The 15,975-nt window shown below is 48.6% G+C and overlaps 1 protein-coding gene across 1 annotated transcript; it reads left to right on the forward strand.

Moving 5' to 3' along the window:
• The first annotated feature begins 731 nt into the window (after window positions 1–731).
• Window positions 732–9,111, forward strand: Neu3 (neuraminidase 3). The gene is made up of 3 exons (XM_057756427.1): window positions 732–903; window positions 6,076–6,278; window positions 7,519–9,111. The coding sequence occupies exons 2-3, from the start codon at window positions 6,081–6,083 to the stop codon at window positions 8,563–8,565; spliced, it is 1,245 nt and encodes a 414-aa protein (XP_057612410.1). The 5' UTR covers window positions 732–903; window positions 6,076–6,080; the 3' UTR covers window positions 8,566–9,111.
• The last annotated feature ends 6,864 nt before the right edge of the window (window positions 9,112–15,975 follow it).

The raw sequence follows: 15,975 nt of genomic DNA on the forward strand, positions 1-15,975 counted from the left end.
TTTCCTTTGGGTCTTCTGTTTCTGGTAACCTTATTGACCAGGCTGAGTCATCTGTAGCTTTGCTTTGTCTCCATGCCTGACTGTCCCTCTTAGAGGCTGCCGTGTCTCAAGAGGGGTCTTTTTCTTCTTTTGGGGAGGTGGGGAAGAAGGGAACGGTCCTTGGACATGACTGTATGTAAACGTGTATAGGCAATACACAATAAATAGTCTACAGAACTGGAGCGCGAACCTAGGATGATGTGTGTGCTAGGCAAGTGCTCCACCGTTAGCTGGTTACAAATCTGTAAATACTTTTTTATCGTGTGTTAGGGACTTCTTGATAAATTGTTCAGGGTGGCCTTAAACTCATTCTGTAGCCTAAACAGCAGAAATTTCCAGTCCTTCAGCTTTCGTCTCTATAGGACTAGCTGAGTTCACAAGCCCTGTGCACCAGGTCCTGATAAATACATTTTTGCAAGGCGAGTGTCCAGTGCTTTGGGTGCACACACCCTTCCACCTCTGTCTTTTTTTTTTTTTTTTTTTTTTTTTTTTGGTAGTCCCCTCTGAGGCCCGGAACCTTCACTCGACAATTAGACTGTCCAGGGAAGTTTTAGGCGGTGATACCTTCCACAAACCAACCGACAGATGAGAGCGTTGAGAAGCAAGCAGGGCGGGCCCTGCGAGGTGAGGGGCGTGGCCCGGCCGGGGAGATTGACACCCGGTAGCTGCAGGACTATTGCCGTGCGCGTCGCTTGTAGCTTCACCCCCGCGCGGTCTCTCTCTCTTTCCTGCCAGCTCCTGCTCTGCGGTGTCTGTCTCCGCCTCCGCGGTCTCCGTCCGCCGCTTCCCTGCCTCCATCGCCCCAGCCCTGCTGCAGGCCCCCTTACGAGACTCCACGGAGAGCCCGGAGAGACGCTGGAGCCGGTGAGCTGGGGTGAGGGTCACCCCGAATGCGGGACTGTAGGGACCTGCGTCAGCCTGAATCAGCTGGGACCTCACAGCCGGAGAGTGTTCTGGGCCGTTCTATTTTTGTTATCTTCCATCCACAGCCAAACTTAAGCTGTAGTTTAGAATCGTGGAAACGAAGCGGGAACCGAGCCTAGGAAAAGGCTTCTTAGGACAGAGGAAGTTGTGGTCGGGCACAAAGGTTCTGGCGTGGGAATTTTGAGTCTAGGTTTGCAAGCAGTGTGGCCTCACCAAAGTTTTTCTCCTCAATCAAGGTTTCAGAAGTCGTGCTACCCTGTACCCCCTCTCTCTGAGAAAGAGAGCAGAGAGGACTGTGTTGGACGGCGAGAGTATAGAACTGCAATTAATACTTAGAATTCTCTGCTAAAGTAAACAATTCCAAAGCAGAACTGTACGTGATTCTTCTCACCACACAGTTTAGGAGAACCGTTTAGGTGTCAATGCCAGGCCACTATGTTACCGCTGTCATCAATATTATTAGCATACTCTTATGAATGAAAATTAATGACTATTTAATTGTGGTGACGGCAGAACCAAGAGTGAATTTTGAAAAGATCAACATTCATAATTAAAGACATCTATTTGTATAGTGCCTTAAAGTGTACGAAACACTCCCGAGTGCCCCTCATAAGTATGCATTATTCACCTTTAACAAATAAGAGCCAGTCAAGTGCCTTACTTTATTTATTAAAAGTTTCTGCCTCCTCCCATCCCCCCATTTCCCTCCCACTACCCCCACACTTCCTCCCTCTCCCTCTCTAGTCCTAAGAGAAGTCAGGGTGCCCTGCCCTGTGGGAAGTCCAAGACCCTCCCCCCTTCATCCAGGTCTAGGAAGGTGTGCATCCAAGCAGACTAGGCTCCCAAAAAGCCAGTACATGCAGTAGAATCATTATCATTGGCTTCTCAGTATGCCCTCATTGTCAGCCACATTCAGAGAGTCCAGTTTGATCACATGCTCATTCAGTCCCAGTCCAGCTGGCCTTGGTGAGCTCCCATTAGATCAGTCACACCGTCTCCGTGGGTGGATGCACATCCACCTCACGGTCCTGACTTCCTTGCTCATGTTCTCCTTCCTTCTGCTCTTCCTCTGGGCCTTGTGAGCTCAGTCCAGTGCTCCAATGTGGGTCTCTGTCTCTATCTCCATCCATCACCAGATGAAGGTTCTATGGTGATATGCAAGATATTCATCAGTGTGGCTATGGGAGAAGGTCAGTTCAGGCTCCCTCTTCTCAGCTGCCAAAGGACCTAGCTGGGGAAAACCCCCTGGACACCTAGGAACCGCTCTAGAGCCAAGTCTCTTGCCAACTGTAAAATGGCTCCCTTAGTTAAGATATCTTCTTCCCTGCTCCCATATCGACCCTTCCTCCATCTCAACCATCCCATTCCCCCAAGCTCTCCCCAATCCTCCCCTTCTCCCTTCTCTCTCCCTTTCTCTCCTTCCTCCCAACCCCCACCCCACCCCCTTGCTCCCAACTTTTGCCCGGCAATCTTGTCTACTTCCAATATCCAGGCGTTCCCCTGGCAGCAGAGTTGTTACACTCTGGAGTTCTAAGCAGAACTGTAACAACTTCACTGGGGAAACCCTCCCTTGCAGTAGCAGAGTTGTTACACTTGCGCTGGGGAAACCTTTCCCTGTAGCAGGACTGTAGGCTCCTATGCTTATAGTGACTTTGTGGTATGGTGACTTTCTGCCTGACTTAACTTTTCATCGAGCTGCAATGCTTACAGGACCCCCCCCCATATACAGTCTATTATTACATTTTATATAGTGCCTGACTACAGCCAGATATCAGTTTCAGGACTCAGGAATAATATGCCCTGTTTGCCACGGTGGCACACACCTGAAATCCTAACACTCAGGAGGCTGAGGCTCAACGATAACAGTTTCAAGGCAAATCTGGGCTTTACAGTGAGACATTGTTTTGTTTTTTAAACTATGTAAAGACTTATTTTTTAAAAATATTTATTTATTTATTATGTATATAATATTCTGTTTGTGTATATGCCTGCAGGCCAGTAGAAGGCACCAGACTCCTTTACAGATGGTTGTGAGCCACCATGTGGTTGCTAGGAATTGAACTCAGGACCTTTAGAAGAGCAGGCAATGCTCTTAACCTCTGAGCCATCTCTCCAGCCCTATGTAAAGACTTAACTGAAAAATATGATATAGCGACTGCCATATATTGTGATCCTATTGTGCAACAGGCCTTTTGACAGCTACTTAAGGATCTTTCATTCTTCTTATGTAGAATTTCATTCATTTTATAGATGAGGATCCCAGAGAAATAGATAAGTGAAATATATGTCTGAGAACCTATGGTGGTCTAAGCCAAACCTTTTGCTAAGCTTTGCCAGCAGTGTGACTTGGGATAGAGACAGATTTAGAATAAAGCCCATTGGTGCACAGAAGGAGAGAACCTGGATGGGAGCCCACGCATGGTCTCACACCATGCAGACAAGATGGTCCACACAGTCTTCTGCTTATACTGCTGCGGCCCCAAGACTGGAAGGAAGAACAGCTTTTCTTCTGACTCCAAGGCCACTCCCTCATCTTTTCTCACAATACTGAGTTCCAGTTCTCTCAGTTTAGTGACTGAGTCATTCAGATGTGTTGGGAGTTTCTCTTGTTTGGCTCGAAGGCGGTAGATGACCTGACACAGTACAACATTACCCCGTAGCTCATTACCCAGAAAGCTGCCTGAGAGACTGGTCCAAACTCACCATGCCATTCCCACCAGAAACTCTACAGTGGATCCCGGTAGGAGCAATACCCCGATAAGGTATAAAACCTGCCGGGATTTGCCTCCGCTAGGCCTTTCTGTCCCGTCTTTGCTCCTGGGTTTGCTCTTCAGACACCACAGTCACGCCGTTCTACTGAAAGCCTGCACAGCTGTTTCCTGTTACCTACAGGCTTTGCCACCCCCACTCTGCTTCTTACCCCGCCACTTGGCTATCCCTGTCTACACTCTTTATATTCCGTTCATTTATCCATGCATTCCTGCATCCAGCAAACACTTGTCCGGTGCTGATCACAAACCATGCTTGTCTCCAGATGAGAAGATACAGCCCTATGTGCAAACAAGGGGTATAGCGAAGAAACTGCTGGGATGGCCACTTCATGGTTAGGGAGAAGGTTTTTATTGTAGGTAAGAGAGAGAAGAGTCAGAGGCATCTGGGGAGTCTAGCCATAGCTAACTCTCAGGGACAGAGAGAGAAGCAAAGAGAAGAGGAAGGGAGAGGAGGAGACTGATGATTTCCAGGGCTACAGGAGCAGAGAAGATAGCAAAAATGGTGGCAAAACCTTGCCAGTTATAAGTAGTTATGCTGAGGCAGGAGGAGCACAAGTTGGCTGGAACAGCCGGGAACTACTATGGGGCCTCTGATCTGCTGGAGGCTTGTTTGAGTTAATAGACAACTAGGTGCCCTCTCAGGAGATTGGGCGGGGGGGGGGGTGGGGGGGGCTGTAGGAGAAGATAAGAAAGTAATGGTTTTTACTGGCAAGCAGAAACCCACTTTACAAGGTTTCGGAGGAATGCTGAGCGTTTCCCAGGTCAGAGTCCATCCTGAGCTGAGCACAGACTGCCCCCTTGTGCAGTGGGACCTGACACGAAGGCCCTCTGATTTTGTAGTGTTCATTGTGTATGTGTGTAATCCATGAGCCCTCAGACCTGACACGATGGCTCTCTGATTTTGTAGTGTTCATTGTGTATGTGTGTAATCCATGAGCCCTCAGAGAGCGCTGGGTCCTGTGGAGAAACAAGTGGAGAGGGGGAGCCGAGGTGGCAAGGATGCTGTCAGGAGACAGCTCACCCGCTGGAGGGTGTCTGGACAGAGCTGGGGGAGGTGAGATAGGGAATCACGAGGCTCTCTGAGAAAGAGTGTCCCAGGCAGAGGATGTAGCTAGCTAGCTTGGCCAGTTATTACCTTTTCTGGGGCCTCTGTCCGCACAGGTGCGCCTTTTCTGTTTTCCTACTTGCTCTTGTATTACCTCTAAGGTAGCACTTACCTTTCAGGGTTTATCTGTGTGCGCATTGTCTTCCCACACTCAGTTCTCAGCTTAAAAGCAGGTGGAATTCTTGGGCTGGAGAGATGGCTCAGAGGTTAAGAGCACTGACTGCTCTTCCAGAGGTCCTGAGTTCAATTCCCAGCAACCACATGGTGGCTCACAGCCATCTGTAATGAGATTTGGTGCCCTCTTCTGACCAGCAAGCATAAAGACAGACAGAACACTGTATGCATAAAAAATAAATAAATCTTAAAAAAAAAAAAAGCACATGGCTCCTCAACACTGCTGTCAGGGCACTCAGGGACTCATTGGCCTAACTCTTATGGGTTGCTGTTTATTATTTATTTTTTATTTATGCAAAATTATTTGCAAAATGGGCTTTGGGTGACATAATTTGAAAGAAAATTAAATCCTAAACCTGTTTTAGTCTGTTTGGCCTGAGTCCCTTCTCTGGCCTCTGAGAAGTGGGACTTCTGGGCACTTTCTAAGAGTTTCTGGAGGTTTCTACTTCCTGTTATCACAGACCTGCTAGACCTGCACATGGCAGATAGAATATCACAAAGACCCATGCAGCTAAGTTTGCAAGAACGTAATCTCCAGGGGGCTGGAAAATAAGAGCAAACCCAAAGCCACAGTAGTTATCCCTTGAGCTACAGTTAGCTGGTCACACATAAAAGTGTGGCTTTTAAGACACTTGTCCCAGCTACCAAAGCTGCAGGTCCACCCGGGCTAGAGCACCTGGAACTGAGCTCACAACACCAAGAGGCATCCTTTGAGAATCTACACCCTCTTCTGTGTGCTCCCCTCACAGAGTAAACTATGGGTAAGACCTCCTCACACAGATGAGTCAGAAGGTTGTCCTTTCTCCTGGCCTTCAGGAGAGGGAGAGAACTTGCCTTGAGAATTGTTAACCGTGATCTTACTCAAATGGGTTTGGTTTATAGTCATCTAAACCCCAGGCCGAGAAATCAACGTGTCTGGAGAGCTGATGTATTGAATGAGGGAACATCTTGTTTGCTTTGGCTGCTGAGGCCATGATTCTGTCTTTGTATGAGAAAGTGAACATTTGAGCACATCCACAGCTCTCTGTGTTCTCAGCTTTGGATTGTTTGCTGTCCTTGCAGAAGTCATGGAAGGCATGCCATCCTGCTCCACTCTGTTCCAGCAGGAAGACCAGCATGGGATCACCTACCGGATCCCAGCCCTGCTCTACATCCCTCCCAGCAACACCTTCCTGGCCTTCGCAGAGAAGCGGTCCACAAGCAAAGATGTGGATGCTCTCTACCTGGTGCTCAGGCGAGGGGTGATGGATGGCCACTCTGTACAGGTGAGTGACTGCTCTTGGATAGGGACCTGGGACTCATCTCTCCTCAGAGCTGAATGCACTTCTAGCTCTGCTCCCCCCTACCCCTGCCCCACCTTTGCCAGCAAAAACCTGTGTGGGGAACCGAGGGGAAAATAATAAGAACAATGGCTTTTACTGGGCTGTTCTGTGCCGGGTCCACTAAATTTTATCCTGGGCACTGTTGTCAATCCTGTTTAGCACATGGGGGAACTGGGCTCAAAGTCATGCACCTGTAACCCAGCAGCAGAAACATACTTCAAACTCAGGCACAAGCTACCAAGGCCTCTGTGGTGCATCCAGACCCTGCATGGCCTGCCGTTTATTTCTGTGCCTTGATAGACCCACCCAGGGAAGGGAGCACCATTAGTTCAGTCTTCCTGAGCTCTTCATCTCCTAGTCAGCTCGCGTTTCTACTTCTCACGGCCTGAGCGGCACACTAAGTGGGTGTCTTGCTCTGTCACGGTGAAGATAAGACTCTGCTGAGCCCCCGTCCTGGCTTTGTGTGACATTGGTGCCCATTTCCTTCTGAGGAGTTTGTACTGTGAGGGCTTTCCAGCCCGTGTTTGTACGGTACGCCATTAGAGCTTCTCTGTGGCTTACCACGTCAGACTCCACAGAGGCCCAGCCCTGAGGCTGACAGAGCCCAGAGTTCTAGGTGTCTCATTTGCTCCAGGACAGGCAGGGATCAACAGAGCCCAGAGTTCTAGGTGTCTCATTTGCTCCAGGACAGGCAGAGATCAAGCACCTTCACTCTGAGAAGTCTCATGGACCCCCCCTCCCCCGCTGTGGTAAACTTTTTTGGCTGGTGTTGGAGATACAAATGCATATAATTTGGGTATTGTCCAAAAGGCCCATTGTCTAAAAGGGGAGACAGTTACCAACAATATGCATACTGTCATATAGCTGCTGTAACTTCTTAGAAGAGTGAGTTTCAAGGAAGCCCCCAAAGGAGGTGACATTGGACTTGGGTATTGGAGATTGATTTGGAAGTCCAGATGCAGCAAAGAAGAACATTCTTGAGAGAGCACAGCTTTTTACAATATCGAACATTATCTTTTTTCAGATGTAAAGCCACCTTGTAATAGCTACAAATTTTGAGATTTTTGGGCATTCAAGATCCTGTCCATTTCAATTGCTTGCAAAAAGAACTGGTGCTTTTAATGAGCCTTGTGTCTTCTTATTAGTAACCCACTCCCACTATCTCCTTCTTCCCCTTGACTAGTGGGGACCCTTGCAGCCACTGATGGAAGCCACATTACCTGGGCATCGGACCATGAACCCCTGCCCTGTGTGGGAGCGGAATACCGGTCGTGTGTACCTGTTTTTCATCTGTGTGCGGGACCATGTCACTGAGCTTCGGCAGATTAGGTCAGGCAGGAATGCTGCCCGTCTCTGCTTCATTTGCAGTCAGGACGCTGGGTGCTCGTGGGGTGAAGTGAAGGACTTGACCGAGGAGGTCATTGGCTCAGAGGTGAAGCACTGGGCCACGTTCGCGGTGGGCCCGGGTCACGGCATCCAGCTGCAGTCCGGGAGGCTGATCATCCCCGCTTATGCCTACTATTTCTCACGCCGATTCCTCTACTTTCCGTGTTCCGTCAAAGCCCATTCCCTGATGTTCTACAGTGATGACTTAGGAGTCAACTGGCACCACGGCCAGCTCATTGGGCCCCAGGTGACAGCGGAGTGCCAAGTGGCGGAAGTGACTGGGAGGGGTGGTAACCTTGTGCTTTACTGCAATGCCCGGACACCAAACAGATTCCGAGCAGAATCCTTTAGCACTGATTACGGTGACTGCTTTCAGAAAGCAACCCTGAACCCACAACTCTATGAGCCCGGCTGTGGCTGCCAAGGCAGTGTAGTGAGTTTCCAGCCCTTGAAGATGCCGCACTTGCAAGACTCAAGTGGTAAAGATGCTCCCGATACTCAGAAGCGCCCTCTGCTGGACAGTTTTCTGGAGCGGGAGGAAGGAGCTGGAACACCATCAAGAACGTGGCTCTTGTACTCACATCCAACTAGCAACAAGCAAAGAATTAACCTGGGAGTCTACTACAACCGGAACCCCTTGGAGGGGACCAGCTGGTCCCGCCCCTGGATCTTGTACCGTGGGCCCTGTGGCTACTCTGATCTGGCTGTTGTGGAAAATCAGGGCTTATTTGCATGTTTGTTTGAGTGTGGGCAGAAGCATGAGTGTGAGCAGATTGCCTTCCGTCTGTTTTCAGATCAGGAGGTCCTGAGCTGTGAAGACTGTAACAGCCCTAATAGGAGCTAAAGCCAAATCTAGACTGATGAGGGAGGACCCAACTTTCCACAGAAGGCAATGGCAGCTACAGCCAGGATAATAGAGGTCTCTGATGTCTACAGAAAATTAAAAAAACTAATATTTTGCTGCTTCAATTTTTTTTTCACTTTTCCTTTTCCAATGAGCCTAGAGAAAATCGTGCCTTATCGTACACAGCAATAAGACTATGGAACTGGGAGTTTGGAGACCACGATGTGGTTTGGGTTCTGCTGCTGGCTTGCTTTAGGACTGTGGATGTAGCCCCTGAACTCTCTGGACATCAGGTCTCCATTGTAAAATGAGAAGGTTGGTTTGTGACTTCTTGTCCTCCCATTGAAAGGAGAGATGGAGTGCTACTTCTTGTCCCACAAACCTTGGATTCTGATTGTGAATGGAAGCCAGAGACTTATCTTTTCAAATGAGTCACTGCTCACTTGAGTATGAGGTGACCATAGGTGCTTTGACCAGAAGATGTGCATCGTTCTATTTTTAATAAAGAACATGTCCTTATCCTCCTAATCATACCCTTGCTCTTCAAGTTCTCTATCCTGCAAGAACTGAGAGAGCAGAACCATGAAGTCGGCTCCCCCCCCCGCCCCCCGGCATTGCTGCTATGTTCAACCCCCCTCCCCCACCGCCACCACCACTTCCTCATCCAGAAAACATTTCCCAGGGAGAAAAATGAGAAACCCCTGCCAGCTGCCCTTGATAATGGTGCTGATTGCTTTTGATGCCATTAAAGATGAATCCGAGGGGCCTGAAAGATGGCTCCGTGGTTAAGAGCACTGGCTGCTGTTCTAGAGAACCTGGGTTCCATTCCCAGCACCCACATGGCACTCACAACCGTCTATAACTCCATTTGCAGAGGATCTAATCCCCTCTGGACTCTCCAGGCACTTCATGCACATGGTCCACACACACACACACACACACACACGCACACAAAACTCCCATACACAGTTCTCGTGTTCCTTGGCTCAAACAGCTTTTGGCTCTCCATTGTTTGGTTACAGGGCTGCCTGGTGTGCAGACCTTGCAGGTTGAAAGTGACGAATGCAAACAGACTTTCCTTCGCTCTTATGTGAAGCCCACTGACAGGGACGCCCGCCCTACAGGTGGGAAGGAAGAGCCGCCAGGGCCTACGGGTGACTGGGGTAGGTGACAGCCCTGGCAGTTGGGGAAAGGAGGAGGGTGGGAAGAGAAGAGCCCCCCTGCGAGGTAGGACCTCACTGTAGAGCCCAGCTTTGTTCTCACTGTACTGCATTAGGGTAGACGCAGTGGCTGAACTCTGCGGCTAGGGCTAAAGGATGAAAAACAGCTTTGGGATTTATGTGGGAATATCCAAGAAGGTTGTCAAGGAAGGAGCTTGATTGCCTGCCCATGTGAATGTCATTTCTCTCGTTACCCTTCCTGACCCCTTGCTTTGGGCTTGTATCTACTTAGTGACTAGCTGTAAATCCTTTAACTGGGAAAAGGCCCATTGTGATCTTCTCAGAAAATGTAAGAGGATCAGAGACTCAGGAAGTCTGAGATAAAGACTAAAGAGAGATAGAGTGGGTGATGGCAACTGGGAAGAGCAGGAACAGAGATGGAAGACCCTGCACCTTCAGGAAGAGGGGCCGGTGTGAGGTCCGATCTTGAGGGGTGGTGTAGACGGCAGTGATGTGGGAGAATCATGTTGAAGCTGTTGTCCTGAAGCTGGCAGGAGGGGAGAGAGACCTGTGGAGGAGGTCCAACCTGAACCACTTAGCAGTCTTAGCTTGTTCGTAGTTCAGCTAAGCAACAAAGACAACTGTGGGCCCTCCAGCCCTGCCAGTCACCCAAAGTCTTCAGGGCCCTGGGATGTATCTCATGCTGTGGTAACAATTGCTGAAGCCACTTCAGCTGTCTTCAGGTTGGCAGAGTAGAAAAGACAGGGTGGGTAGTCATACTGCCAAGGGAAATAAAGCAGAAAGGAGGCCCGTGGTCTAGGTATGAAGAGAAGCCCACACAGGCTCTGATCTTTTGCCTTCGTAGCATCCCAGTCTGCCCCCGAGGTCTCTAGAATGGAGCGGTACAACACAGTAACCCACCACTGGAGTTCCAGAGAATAGGCCTCCCGTCCACGCAACCTCCTGGCCCATGTTCCTTCATAGTCACCTCAGGTTCATGCCGTTTGGTGCTGTATTAGGACCTGCATCTCTCGGTCATGAGTCTCTCCTCAGAGTGCCTGAGGATGTCACGAAGCTTCACAGTGAACCCTAGAACCCACAGAAGTCAAGCTGAGGCTGAAGGGTTAATGGTCTCCATCCGGCCCTATTGGGCCATGTTATCCCTCTGTACAGATGAAGTCACATTCTGAGCCTCCCGTTGGTCCTTCCACGGGCTTCCAGGTGATACTATCTGCTGAGTCCTCTAGACCTCTGCTAGGAGGGGTGGAGAAACCCTTTTTCCTTTTTAACCCGGAATCATAATAACTTGTCTATAATATCGTTTTCCTGTCACATTCTGAATTCCCTGGAAGTAAGAGCTGTCTAATCCCTGTCTGTCCTCTGTCCCCAGCAAAGGGTCTGAGATGGTAGGCAGCAGGAAGGATAGGCTGAACGAATGGATGAGTCAGAGATCCTTGGCCACCCCTCTCCAGGTCCCCCCACGTTCAAACACTGCTGAGCCGTCACTGAAATGAATGCCGTTGGCACGCCAGGTTCCAGGTCCGTTACAGTACTTTCTGGAGCTGGGCTTTTATCTAAGTCTAGCCTGGTCTTGTCTTGTGAGATGTCCCAAGCCTGAATCCAAGCCGTGATGTGTGGGGTTCTCATTTCACTGGTATTTCCCTTTTGTCCCTGATTGAACTCCCATGGCTGTCACTCCTCCAGGATTCCAAGAGAGATACTGAGCTCACGTTTCGAGTGTGTCTCGTTGGCTCTGTGATACCAGCACCAGACACATCATTGTACCATAAACATCACCATCACTTAGAACGGTGGCTCTCAGACTGTGGATTGGGACCCCGTGGGGTCACATGACCCTTTCACAGAGGTTTCCCAAGACCATCAAAAACACAGATATTTACATTACAATTCATAATGGCAGCAAAATTACAGATATGAAGTAGCAATTAAAATAATTTTGTGATGGGGTCACTGTATTAAAGGGTGTCAGCATTGGGAAGGTTGAGAACCACTGACTTAGAACCAATAAAGATGCTTAAAGATTTTTGTTCCAGTAATTAGTGATCTTTGTTGCTAAGGAAATGAAATGATTATCATCTTAATATCTATTAATAGTTCATATCCCACATTTTTTCAAAAAGTAAATTTGAGGTAATTTTTTTCATGAGAACTTTTATCTTTAATACTCTTCTGTATTTTCATGCTTTTTTGGTTTTGGTTTTTCAAGACAGGGTTTCTCTGTGTAGCAGTCCTGGCTGTCCTGGAACTCAGTTTGTAGACCAGGCTGTCCAGAGCTCACAGAGATCCACCTACTTCTGCCTCCCGAGTGCTGGGATTAAAGGCGTGTGCCAACACCACGTGGTTATACACTGTTGTTTAGCCAATGGGAAGGAAATGGCCAGGGATGCTTGTGCCACTGCTGGGCTTGACCAACGATTCCAGCCTGACTCCTTTCATTCTGTGTGTGCTTTCTGGAATTCACTTTTGGAAAGGCTTCAAGTAAGCCTAGCAATTTTCATAATATTGAAACTCTCCCAAGGACAAAAGTATCATCCAGAGAATACTAACTTACCTCTTCAACAGTTTCATAATAATTGTTTACATAATCATTTAAGGCAAGAAATCTGACCTATTTTATGTTTGCATTTCTGTTAGGATGCTCCACATTGGGCCTGTGGGCTTGAAGGGAATACTCAAACCTACAAGCCTTGGTGGTTCAATTTATTTAACTCATCTAATAGTTTATTAAGACTCATTAAATAATGAATAGCAAATTTGATCCTGATCCTTTGAATGTTCCAAGCGCTGTAGGTAGTATTTGAAGCATGGTTAATTCGATTATTAGTCATTGTTCTAACAAAGTGGGGCACAAAAACCCAACAGCCTGGGCACATGCTTAACTCACCACCTCAAGGCAGCAAGAGGGCCACGGGGTAGATCAGATAGCCAGGGAGTCCTCAGAGGGCTTAGCGGTGTGGAGAGAAGTGGAGAGGGTGCCTTTATCCTGCTCTTGGGCGCCACTGCCCTCAGCATGGGCAGCATTTGGTGGCTGAACGCAGACAACGCGGTGATGAAGAAGGGAAGGTGCTCCGAGGTGGAATGCCGTCAGCGCCTGGGAGAGACTGCTGCAATCTCTGCAGCAGTGCAAGCCACACTTGCATTGCAGTTCCTCCCAGGAAAGCATTTACTCTTGGGATCCCAGGATGGTAGAATTGTTTTCCAACCTCCAGAGAACCTGCTTTCCAAGACCCTAAAGATGGGTTTTGTTATCAGCAACTGGGAAGAGAATCAGAAGTGAGAAGATGGATTCCCTCAAGGGAGAAGCATAGATGTGAATAGCACTGAAGGCTGATGCCGTGCCAGCCACGAAGCCTGGAGGCACCAGGCAGCTTTCAGAGCCAAAACTCGGAGTGAAATCTTGTTTTGTGCAACGCTACCTCTGCCTTTCTTCATGGCTGGGTCAGTCTCTGGAGCTGTGTATAGTAGCTACGTCTGAGCCTCTGTATGCAATTTGGGTGATTCTACTCACGTTATTCTGAACACACACACACACACACACACACACACACACACACACACACTGCATTATTGCTCCAGCCTACAGAGACTACAGAAAACAAGCCTCCTCAGGCCCTTACAAAGTCCTCCCCAGACACCCAAACTGCTGTCACCTGGATCTTGTACTTCTCAATCTCAAGACCCGTGACCCACAAATTGCTGTGGTGCACGAACTCTTCAGTCCGGGGTGCTGTAATGAACTCACAGGAGGCTGAATGAAGGGAGAGTCTAAGTGACGCTTTCCAGCCTCAGAGCACACACGAATCATTCCTGGAGAGTTATTTAAAAGCAATTTCCAACCCGTCATCCCCATCATACCTCCCTCTGGAGAACGGAATTTAGGTCTGGGGTAAATCCCTTCTGTTAGGGACCCCAGACTTGGATTCTTTGGGGTCAAGTCATTGAGAAATTGCTCTTCCCCCTACACTGTATACCTGGTTAGAAAACTTCTGTGTTGAAAATGAAGGCCTGGAGTTGGTTTATGAACAGGTATGGACTTTGAGGGAAGGGGATTAAGTCTCTTAGTTTTCCTTCTGTTCTTTTTGTATAGCATGGAACTGATGAATATTTGTTGAATGAGTGAATGAGTGAATTAATGAATGAATAGCCCCCAGTTTTAATCATTCAAAGAAGTACAGAGTCCACGAAATTGTGGATCCAAAGTCGGGTCTTAGACAAGGTGAGCCATCCCGGCTCTTCTCCACCCTCCTTGCCTTGGGACTTCATGGCATCAAAGTGACCCCAAAGAGGATATCTGGTGGATGTAAAGTAAAAGTAAAGTAAAGTAAACCCTGGATTCAGAGAGGTGCCACTAGCAGGACGCCAAACTGGAGCTGAGGGATGACTTTGTCATTCCAGGTCCATGCCACGCTCTGTTGTGATTTGGAAGCTGTGGTGGTTGGAGTGAGAATGACCCTCATAGATGCAGATGTTTGAATGCATGGTCCCCGGTTGGTGGAACTGTTGGAGAAGGATTGGATGATGCGGCTTTGTTGGAGGAGGTTTGTCACCGGGGACATTTCCTGGGTAAAGCCTATGTCATTCCCAGTTAGATCTATCTGCCCCTTATTTCTAGATCAACACGTAAGCTCTCAGCTACTGCTCCAGCAACATGCCTGCCTGCTGACTGCCATGCTCCTGGACACGATGGTCATGGACTTACCCCTACCCTCTGAAACTGTAAGCCCCAAATAAATGTTCTCCTAAAGCTACTTTGTTATGGTCTCTCATCATAACAATAGGAAAGTAATTAAGGCAGGCATGGTTCAGAAGCCCAGCCCTCTAGTCTTGCATCTGCTATGTTGTTAGTATTAAGGAATATGAGCATATTTAACCGGGGACCTGTGATTGGACACCAGAGGCTGGTGTGGTGACGGCAGTAGGAATCAGAGAGACTCTGAAAGACAGAGCCTGTGTGTTCACAGTCTTCCATCCACCCCGTGAAGATGCTCCTTTGGAGGACAGTGCATTGTCCTTACATCTCTGGAGAAGGGCATTGTGGGTAGGGGTCCATCAATACTCTCAAGGCTGAGGAGCATCCCAGCACCCTAGGAATCTCCAGTGGGAGGGCACTGGCCTTGAACTAACCCAGACCCAGGTTCGGGGCAGGCCTCACAGATATCGCTGATCTCAGTGGGTTCTGATGGGGATCCAGGCTGCAGGCGTGGATGTTACTGTTGAGAGAGCTGAGGTCAATCCTGCCAGCTGGGGATAGATGTCTTAAGATTCAGCTTAGGTGGCTGGCTGTGCTTAGGAGAACTACTGCTGTCTTAGGGTTTCTATTGCTGTGATAAAACACCATGACCAAAGTAGCCTGGGGAGGAAAGAGTTTATTTGGCTTACATTTCCATATGCAGTTCACTACTGAAGGGAGTCAGGACAGGAACTCAAACAGGGCAGGAATCTGGAGGCAGAAGCTGATGTAGAGGCCATGGAGGGGTGCAGCTTACTGGCTTGCTCCTCATACCTTGTTCGGCCTGCAAACACACACACACATACACACGCTATTGGGTGTCTTTCCCAATAGCTCTTCACCTTATTTTTTGGATATAATTTTTCCCTGAACCTGGAGTTTGCTGATTGCCTAGATTGACTGGACAGTGAGCTCCAGGGATTCTCCCACGTCTGTCTCCCCAGCACTGAGATCACAGGCACATGCAGTTCTGCCCACTCCCTGTTTAAGCATTCTGGGGAATTGAACTTTGGTCTTCAGGTCTTTGTAATTGTTGGCAAGCACTTTACCAACCAGGCTATCTCTCCATCTCTCGAAGGAAAGGTTCTTAAGTCTTAATTATAGTTCAGTTCTTGTTTTTCTCTCTTCCCTGTGTCTCCACTCTCCTCTGATTTTTAGAACGTGAGCAACGTATCGAACTCTAGACCTGCCCTTCCTCCTTGGGAAGCGGGCATGGCATTCAGGTTAGAGAGACATGATGAGCTTATTCTCACTTGCCGTTTGGGTCCGACTCTTGTCTCTGGCAGGGATAGGCGTCCTTGGGTCTGTCTATGAGCATCAGGCCACAAGAGGCCTCTCTTTTGTGTCTGAGAGAGTTGTAACCCACTGAGGAGATCTAACTTAGGCCAAGGAGGAGGCTGAAGGTGAAGGCTGTGGGCTTAATGTATCTTATCAGGACGGCCCCATCAATCTCCACACTCCCCACCCCCGCACTGCTGTGATCTTTCCAATCCATTCTGT

This window comes from Chionomys nivalis, chromosome 23 (assembly GCF_950005125.1).
Source record: "Chionomys nivalis chromosome 23, mChiNiv1.1, whole genome shotgun sequence".
NCBI classification, from domain to species: domain Eukaryota; kingdom Metazoa; phylum Chordata; class Mammalia; order Rodentia; family Cricetidae; genus Chionomys; species Chionomys nivalis.

Coding starts and splice junctions, on each gene's coding strand:
- Neu3 (XM_057756427.1), top strand. CDS start 6,081: ATGGAAGGCATGCCATCCTGCTCCACTCTGTTCCAGCAGGAAGACCAG. Junction 6,279..7,518: donor TGGATGGCCACTCTGTACAG/GTGAGTGACTGC, acceptor CCCCTTGACTAG/TGGGGACCCTTGCAGCCACT.